At 42.8% G+C, this 10133-nt stretch overlaps 1 protein-coding gene across 1 annotated transcript; it reads right to left on the bottom strand.

Annotated features, from left to right (window-relative positions):
• Positions 1–351: 351 nt before the first annotated feature.
• On the bottom strand, positions 352–9544 carry LOC307013674 (calmodulin-1). The gene is made up of 6 exons (XM_079641155.1): positions 9416–9544; positions 2728–2758; positions 2456–2599; positions 2185–2291; positions 1563–1698; positions 352–1449 (listed from the first exon to the last, which is right to left on the bottom strand). The coding sequence occupies exons 1-6, from the start codon at positions 9416–9418 to the stop codon at positions 1421–1423; spliced, it is 450 nt and encodes a 149-aa protein (XP_079497281.1). The 5' UTR covers positions 9419–9544; the 3' UTR covers positions 352–1420.
• Positions 9545–10133: the final 589 nt, after the last annotated feature.

Below are 10133 nucleotides of genomic sequence, written 5' to 3' on the forward strand. Positions count from 1 at the left end.
AAATCTCTGGTTTGAATAGTATGTTTCTCTATTTGCCAGTGTTCCTTTGATTTTCAATGCTGTGTTATCACTTCATTTTGTATCCAACACTGACACTTGTCTCTTATTTTATCTAAAGTTGGTTTAAAACCAGACAAGCTTTTGAATGATTGCTTATTAAGGAGATTTCGGTGACAGATTCCGCTCCAAAAATATGTTGTAAGTGTGCTTCAGTTTCCCTGCTCACACGTCCACTCTCATAAAAGACATCCCATGCTATAAGCAGCAGATGAGTCATTTTTCAGCAGCACTTCCCCCACAGACCCCAACCCAGAGAAAACACCAGTCTCACACACAGGAGGAGCCACTGAGTTATAGTTCATGGTTTTTTATTGGAAAAACAAAATGTAAAGACTAGCATGTACAACTTGGAATGCAGATCAACTGAACTGAACAGTTGGACTGGGCCGGGCATCGCCGCACCCACACACACACACTTACACACGCAAGCTCACACACAAACACAAGATAGAAATGCCGCACAGCACCGACCCTGCCCCCACTAAACTGAAATGAACACCCCCGTAGAATCATGATACCAGCTTTGAGGCAATAAACTGTACCCGAGTTTGGTGATAACCACAGATTGCAAATCTCACAGAACTCGATACTCATGATATTTATATTGCCCCAAAGTTGCTCTTGCACATGATCATCTTTAAGCCCACCCCTCCAAACATACAACACCCAAGGGGCTCAATCTATGCCGCACCCCCTCAAAAAAGGTAAACACACAAAGGATAAAGCGGATATCCTGACATGCCAGAAACACAGAATCTAAAATGAGTTGGTTATTCTATTTTTAAAGTGTTCTTAAAAATATCTCTGTTTCACCGACTTCATCAAGGTGAGCAACCTGGTTTACTCCCCCACCCCCCATCCACCTGCCACCTAACCCCTCCCTCCTCTCTGTGGGTCCCAGGCCAACCTGAGGGCCCAACAACAACCGCCTGCCATTGGGCTCTCAACAGTAACCCATCTAAAGCTGCATGCACGAAGAACAGAAAGAAAGAAAGCAAGAAGTCCTAGAAGAAAGGCGATTGGCCAGCCCATAGAACCGTCATAACGTCAGGCAGATGGAACCAGGAAGCAGACGAGCAGCGGCCAATCAGCCGGCTGCGGAGAGACTGCTTGGCTAACAAAGTGAGATCTGATTGGGCAGCTCAGTGCTGGGGGGCGGGGAATACAAGCCAGTACATGCAGATTCATTTTGAGTTTTTCTTTTTGTTACCTTTTTTGAGCTTGTTTATATGGACAGATTTCAGTTTTCCAACATTCAGTTTAAGTTGTCTATACAGAACAGTATGAATAAATGTAGATTTTTGCAATAAGAGGTAAGTGAAACATTTGACTGATTCTTTGTCTTCAGTGCAAGTCCAGTTCATTTGGCGGTCATCATCTGAACAAATTCTGTGGGCGGAAACAAATAATAACTCATTAGCAACAGTTTTGAGATTGTGTAATACAAACTGTTCAAAATAAATGAGTGTGGCTACGTTTGAAGACATATTGCCCTCCTGTACCTTCATAGTTGACCTGTCCGTCTCCATCAATGTCTGCTTCTCTGATCATCTCGTCTACTTCCTCATCTGTCAGCTTCTCTCCCAGGTTGGTCATCACATGACGCAGCTCTGCCGCGCTGATGTAACCGTTGCCATCCTGCCCGAAGCACATACAGCATTACAGTCAGTCACACAGCTTAAAATGATTGTGGTGCTACACTGATCTGTGCCTGAAACGCCTGTTCTTGGTTAAGTAAGCTGTAAAATATCCAGGGAGAAGTGAGTAAGGATTTACGCACTACATTGATTTGTAGTGAAACTGAATCATATTTCATGGAGATCTTTTTCTCTGGTGATCCCTCTGGTGATTTATGGAGTTTCCTGATGGTCAAAAACGTTACTTTTCTAAACTAACACTTACTGCTGCTAACAGTAGCTGCCGTTAGCTCAGTTAGCCATTTTGCCAGTGTTTGCGTTGACACAGCTATCAAAATGCTCAAATATAACTTTTTGCATGTTTTTTTTGTTTAGGGAGGTTCAGATTTGGTATGAACAAGTATTGAGTTTTAAAGCTTAACTGCTGATGAGAAAAACAAAATACATTTTCAGTTTTCCTCATCTTCACAGCGCAACAGACACACACCTTATCAAAGACCCTGAAGGCCTCCCTGATCTCCTCCTCGCTGTCTGTGTCCTTCATCTTCCTCGCCATCATCGTCAGGAACTCTGGGAAGTCGATGGTTCCGTTGCCTTGAGACGCAGAGAAAGGAAGTTATAAATACAGTCAGTCAATAAACAAGGTTCCTGCAGGTTTCACAAACTCAAATGTATGACTTTTTAATACCCCGCGGGAACCCTGTATAAAGCTAAAAGAGGTTTATATTGACCAGCTCAACAAAATCCAGTCAGCATACCATCTGCGTCCACCTCGTTGATCATGTCCTGGAGCTCGGCTTCGGTTGGGTTTTGACCCAGTGACCGCATGACGGTGCCCAGCTCCTTGGTGGTGATGGTGCCATCTCCATCCTTATCGAACAGGGAGAATGCCTCCTTGAACTCTGGACAGACACAAGTGGGAAAGAAGAAAACTTAGCAACAGCAGATGTAACCAAATGCATGGGCAGAGAATGCGTTTACTGTAAAAGATGGAAATACATGGCAATGTGTTTTCTTGTTGTCACCTTACCTGCAATCTGCTCTTCTGTTAGTTGATCAGCCTACGAAACAAACAGAGGGAAGGCAGAAAAAAGGGAAGAGATTACATATTAATACAATTTGAAAAATACAAAATAACTTTGTCTTTGAGGTAAAGGATTGGGCGCAAATAGTGACAGAATTATAAAAAAAACATGTCCGGGACCCAGGGCTCTCGACTAACTTTTTTCACCATCCTCCCGGAACCGTCCCGAAATACAATCTAAGCCGTCCCGAAATTAATGTGGACCGTCCCGAATTTAAAATATTAGTTTTTCTACTACTTATCATTAGTTAAAATCATTCAAAGTGACCTTTAACATAAATAAAACATCATACAAATCATTAGATGATAATTCATCAACCTTTTTATTTGAGTCAATCACATGACAAAGGCCTAAATATATTTAAACAAACACACAAACGAGAAAATTACTCTAATATTGAATCCAATCAAATCCCATCCAATTAACAAAAAAAATCCAACACTCTGTCCTGAAGACAGAACCCAGAGTAACCACTAACCAGGAGGACAGTCTGTAACACAGTCATGAGACCTTTACAAACTGCCCCGCCCCCTCGCACACAGACGGGAGAGAGAGATCTCGTCTGGATTGGAAAGCTCGAAAATACATCATAGACGCATGTTGTAGTCTTATTGCATATTAGAAACGGAGTTGGATAAACTAAAACTGCGATATAATGTTTATGTAGCAATACTACATATGACATATTTTTTAAATGTCTCCAGTACCGATAAAAAGTCAGATAACGTCGGAGCTTAACGTTACCACTGTCTTTAATAATTCCGGCCCGGGCGGAGCCCGTTTAATACCGGGGCTCGGTACCCATCCATACATGGGGAGAGGCGCAGCATATTGCTAAGGACTAAATACGATGGAGGGTTCTCATCTCAGCCTTATTACCCATAGGGGATGAAGTGGAGTAAGTAAATAAAGAGGCCGGCGCTCCAGGGTCTGGTTCTGCTGTGCGTTTTTGTGATGTAACCGTAAAAAATTTCAGAATTCCTCCACGGGATACCATTGTCATTTTACATCACTCAACCCGCGAAATACACACACTCAGTACATAGCCTACTGTAGATAGACCCGCGAATTTGCGGGCCAGGAATTCGCGGGCACAGCCAGCTGTGCGGCTGGCTGACAGCACATGGGCACAGCTTACGTATGTGTGTGTGTGTGTGTGTGTGTGTGTGTGTGTGTGTGTGTGTGTGTGTGTGTGTGTCTGTCTGTGTGTGTGTGAGTGTGTGTGTGTTTCGCGGGTTGCTAAATGTTTTGTGTGTTTATGTTGACAAGGAGGTTTAATAATTGTGTGCTACACACAACGTGCAGTCGATTTCATTGTCATCGCCGTTTGTAGTAGAGTTAGCAGGGTATTTTTATTTTAACTCTCGTCCCAAAATTATTTTTTATCCTCCCTGACACTATTTTTTTCGGCCCCGGGACGACGGGACGTCCTTAAGCTCGAGCCCTGCCGGGACCAACGCACTATTTATCCTGTGCTTTCAACATTTTTAAAAACGCATCTTCCTATCAAACAGCCAATCAGCAACATCCATCATACTGCAACAATCATAGGTCAAACCTTACGCTAAATGGAAGTAGGTGACCACGCCCCCTAGCACAATTATACTGAAGTCCAGTCACAGCCAGTGACCAGCATCTACCATAATCACCATTACTACTATTTAAGAACATTGAGGGTCCTAGTTTTGGCTCTCCAAATGTTTGTGTCTGTGTACAACCTTTATGTCATCAAAGTGGATATCTGTGAGGTCTGCCACCAGCATCACTGCTTTTGGGGCGGCTTTTTTTGCCTCGCCAACTCTTCCTCCCCCGTCCAGCCTTAACCCGCCACCAACTTTGCGCTGCTTCAGATCTACACCTCTTCCTCCCACGCTTCCCCCGAAGGCTCCTTGTTTGACACTGAGGCCGTCAAGCGCCCCTCGCACCGTCACCAGACCTTCAGCTAGGCACTCGGCGCGCTTGCTGTTCTGCACATCCTGCTTTTTAACCTCGGCCAGCTCCGAATTTGTCCTCTGCAGGCAGCTCCTCAGGTCCTGCATCTCTCGGACCAGGCTGTCCATGCGGCTAGACGACGAGTCCATCATCATTTGCAGGAAGGCTCTGTAGTTCCTCTCCTGCTGCTGGATCAGCTCCCTGCAGTAGTGCTGTTGTTCGTCCAACAGGTCGTAGACGGTGGACAGGCTCACCAGATCCTCCTCTGGTGGGTACAGGGGGACTTGCTTAGGCAGCATGACGAGGGAATGGTGGCAGGAAGGGCAGGAATGATGTCTGAGCATGGGAGGAGCAGGTGGAGGCAAAAAATGATGGCCAGACATTTATCAGTCGATTTGTAAGATGGATGGATTGAGGGAATGGTGGACAAAAGATTTAGCCATCTCTGAATAGTTACATAACCTTTGGTGAGGAAACTTGAGTAGATTGCAAAACAAATGTGTTTCCAATCTTCAAGGATTTGTAGATAGTAGGATGGACTTGTAAATGGTGATCAGATAACTGGATAGTTGTCTTTCAATCCATTAGTTGTCAGTGGATGGATGACAGAAGTTTTCAGTCCCTCTGGAGCGGGTGGCAAAGGTCTCTCTCTTCCATTGGCTGGGATGATGGAAAGCCAGTCCTTCTGTTGATGTTCTCCTGGTTACGTGTCCATCCGACTGTCTGTCTCTCAATACGGTTGATCTTTCTCCCTGTCCTTGTGTCCTGCAGGACTGTGAATGTACGTGAACAGACGCTGTCCTTCCCCGGCTGCATCTGACTCCAAGTGGCTGGGGCAAAAGAGAACCCCACTGCCTGTGTCTGCATGTCAGTGAAGGCTTAGCTGTCTCTCCAACAGATATAGAATAAATATGGATGCACAGATGAAGTGTCCACCTCCTGCAGTAACTCAAGAGATGAATAGCCTTCAACACTTTGACAGACAGACAGACGGGAGAGTGTGTGTGTAGAGGCCAGGGCAGAGGGGGTCACCCAAACGTGTCAGGAAAATTGATTTAAGGTGTGTGAGGGTAACAGTGCCCAGACTAGGGGAGGTCTGTGTGTCTGTATGCAAGCGTTAAACTGTGGCCTGTCATCTCGCTGCTACAGTTGCAGCTCCTGGGGAGGATCAGTTGGCTGGTCAGCAGACCTCCAAGAGAGCATCATGGGTCATGCCAAATAACCTTTGAAAACCCTTATGAAATGTCTTAAATGTCCCATGTCATGGCCATTTCCACTGATCATAATTCCATTGTTGAGGTCTACTAAAATAGATTTATATTGTGCAATTTTCCAAAATCACATTGGTTTCTCATACAGCATCTCTGTAAACTACGTGTATTCACTGAATTTCACTCTGTGCCTTTAACGGCTCGTTGTAGCTCCAATAGCTCCAGCCCCCACCCTCCCTGTGAGCACAGTGTGCTCTGATTGGTCGGGACGTTGTGAATCGCGCTGAGCTCCGTGGAGGTGTGGTTTCCTTGTTTAGCGATACACAGCGAAACACAGCCAAACTCATCCTGAACACACACACAAAGTCACAGCCGAAGTAAAAACAATAAGTGTGGCTTGATATTGAGTAAGAAAAAGGTTGATAAACGCTGTGAGAATGGGTCTGCAGAGAGAATTTCGCCACGATCCCAACTGTCTGTTATCAGCCTGCAGCCAGGGAGGAGAGATCAGCAGAGCTGCATGCACTGAGTGTGTGTGTGTGAGGAAGTCCGTTGATTGGTCAATTTGCACCAATCAGCGGGGGCTTAACGTAACGGCTCCACGGATTGGTCCATTTGGTTACGGGTAACGCATGTCATCATGTGGTACCCGGAAGAATCAATGGACAGTGACGTATCTCCAACGAGGCGTTTTGGGGAGGTATTTTCTGTGTTAGAGTTTTACTCGCTACAGGGTGTACTTTGAGGGTTTTGACTCTGCAGACCGTTTACATGCATAAAAACCTTCATAACACACAAGGGGACGGGTAATAACCGGAAAAGCATGACATGGGACCTTTAAGTATTTTTTTTATTAAATTCATGAAAGTAATGATAATAATCCAATCTCTAAATATTGATATATGATTTTTAACGATATTTTGTAATTGTCTGACAGAGACTAAGAGGGAGAACATTGAGAATAATGGGTAATAATAAATAACATTTATTTTAAATGTTTCATCTAAGGTATCACTGCTCTCAAGCACTGAAAGTTTTGCTTTCATAACTTGGATGAAGATAACAGCGAGGATGTTTGTGTGTGAAATTGAATGTATGCATGAGTGTCTGTGCTGTAGTTAACAAGCTGCTAACGCCTCTAATACCCGGGCCAAATTCCTCTCAAGGCGCTGCAATGCCTGGCAACACAGAACATGTTCCTGTTGGACAGGACACCGAGTACATCATCATTAAATGTGGTCATTTTTGTAAGAACATGTTTTATTGGAGCATGACATATAATCACTACTACACTAAAGCAAATGCTGAAGGGTAGAAAACATAGTTTTGATGTATATTCTCACTTCAAGTAGGCGAAACACGAGCACATTTGATGACTGACAAGACATGTATTTTTCTCTTAAATAAATCCCTGAATGGAAAGTCACCATGACAAATTTGATTTGCTACAGATATTTCTTAATCCCACTGGCTACTTCCTGTATGAAACTTTGTCTATGATAGATAGTGTAATACTACAGATGCCTGTGAGGGACAAGAAATACATTTTGAAATCATCAAATAGGAATAATCAAATGAAGTTAGAGTTATTACTCCAAACCAGCTCATCCTGCTATAATATTCAGTTGGGCTAACCCAAAATTAAATCTGCAATCAATTATGTTACCTTTAAAAAGCTGCAAATGCCTACAAAATCTCTATAAATTAAGCTTAGATTTTCCCACTGCTGAGACAACCAACCATACAACTTCAAGTAACTAAGTAAGTCATTCTACTGGTGTAAAGAAAAAAACAGTCTACTGGTTAAGACACGAAAATGAGGGAGGTGCACTATGCCCCGCAAATATTTCTCCCCATGCATTTAAGTGACATGCAGTGTTGCAGGAATGTCTCATGGCATTTACTGAAGTAGGAGGTGTTCCCTGCATAATGACGGAACAAACAATGTGTTCAACAGATTGCATCTTTACACAGCGATTGTGTCCATTTATGACCTACATATGGCCTGGAGAAGGGGTCATATGATCACATTTCCTCTAATGATTACATGACTGCAAGCTATAAACTACAGATCATGACTGGCATATGATGCTAGCCCTGTCTGGGGACTATTTCCAGGGACACTGACTAAGAACCTTCCATTGTGCATTGATGGAAAAACAAAGCAGATCTCATATTTTTGCATAGCTGTGTACCCAGAATAAACCGGTTTTCTTTTTGCTTGGAATCGTCATAATAGATGGAATAGCCCAGACAGTTCTTCTTATAATAATCAGAAACCACTCTAAAAGTGATCTGAATAAGGCTTAGTGTTCAAATAACATCTTTAAAGCAACAAACGTAGATCTGGTTTATCATAGGGCAAAGACAACATGCACAGGTGTTACACCATATTATGTGACCTAATTAGGACTCTTGGTTATTATCACTGCGGTTTTTACAATGCTTACATAATGTACTTGGATGAGCTGTTATCAATACGTATTATGGCAAATCACACTGTATAAATATGATTGGAAGGGTGATAAAATGCAATGTCCCATTTTAGAATCTTGTATATTAATTTACTAGATTATAGTTTATCATGCATTAATGATTATAGTTTATCATGCATTAATGTGTTAATCATTGCTGATAAAGGTGGAGCTAATTACTGCTGCTCGATATCTTTTTATAATCTGAATATGTAAATAACGGGTAGCTAATTCTGTTTTAAAAATGTAGTAGAGTTAAAAAGTACAATATTGAGTTCTAAGATTAAGTAAAATATAGTGTAGAGTAGCTTAAAATTGAAATGATTTAAGTACCCCAAATCGTACTTAAGTACAGCACTTGAGCAAATGTACTTCAATACATTACACCATTGCCCATAGCTGTAGCAGCATAAACCGGTGCCCATTAGTGAAGATGTGTCTGTAACGACAGCCCATCTCCTCCTCATCATCATCAGCCTCTTTCGTAGCTGAGAATCTAACTGGTCAAATATTTCGTTTCATCACCGGCAAAAAAATCTGATTTGTACAAACAATTTCGTCTCCACTACCAACGCCGAAACAAAATAACGTTAACACTCTCAGCGATACAATGGAATGATGTTCCAGCTGTCAGGTAGCGGAACATAAGTGAATTTACCATTAGCTGTGATGCTAACATGGGCTGTAAACCGAACCGCAGCTACTCCTGCCAGTACGTGGTCACCTGCAACACGTGGAGTTACACTTCAGTGCTGAATTAATACCAATATTATTCCACTGGTGTGCACGAGCTTAATCGTAAATGATATGATAAGCTCCTCGCGCTGTCTAGCACCCAGTGTTAACAGCTAGTCCGCTAGCGTTAGCTCACTCAACGGTGCAATGGAGATTGCAGCATATTAAAACAAAACGACTATCCGGAGAGAATTTATAACCCCTTTGTTGGCATATAGTCAACCCAACGAAATATAAAGTCGCGCATATGAAGAAACATAATTGATAGAGTAGTAACTCACCATGTTTGTTTGGGTTGGGTACGTTGGTCTGCTAACGCTACAGGGAGAGAGGAAATGGAAGGTTGCCACTGAGCGAGGCTGGCTGGAGGCGGGCGGGCAGGACGAACCACTGCTGTACGGCTCAGTGTATTCCTCCGCACTGTGGGGAAATACCCTCTATCAGTGAGGCGGCCTACCGCACACATAAACAAGAGCCTGATGATGTGCACATACCTGTCTTTGGGGTTGTCATGTTTCCTATAGAGAATTAACTGTTATCTTTGTTTTTCTTAAGTTTAAAACGATGATTAATTTAGGAAAGCAAGCTAAAGACAGGTACACATTTTATATTGCATGCTGTTTACATCTGGATTAACCCATTATGGAAAGGGCTGACCATCACCTACTGAAACCAAGATTAAGTACCAGGTCATCTTCAAGTTCTCAATAAATGAAGAGCCAGCAATACTACTTGGCATAGCCCAACACCTTTTATTAATGCAGGACTGGCCAATATTCTGTTATTAAACATGTGCAGTCATAAACCACACAACCTGGCACCCATCACAGTGTGCTGAAGTCTCAGTATATGGCTGCCATTAAATCTGGCATCACAATCATAAACACGCTTATATACTCAGAACCCAAAACACATTCTTCACATGTGAGCTGAATGTTTCACATAGTTGTGGCCTTAATCCTTGTTTGTAGTTATGAATCAGATTAACTGCAACAAGTG

The sequence above is a fragment of the Notothenia rossii genome (genome assembly GCF_949606895.1).
Source record: "Notothenia rossii genome assembly, chromosome: 7".
Classification (NCBI taxonomy): domain Eukaryota; kingdom Metazoa; phylum Chordata; class Actinopteri; order Perciformes; family Nototheniidae; genus Notothenia; species Notothenia rossii.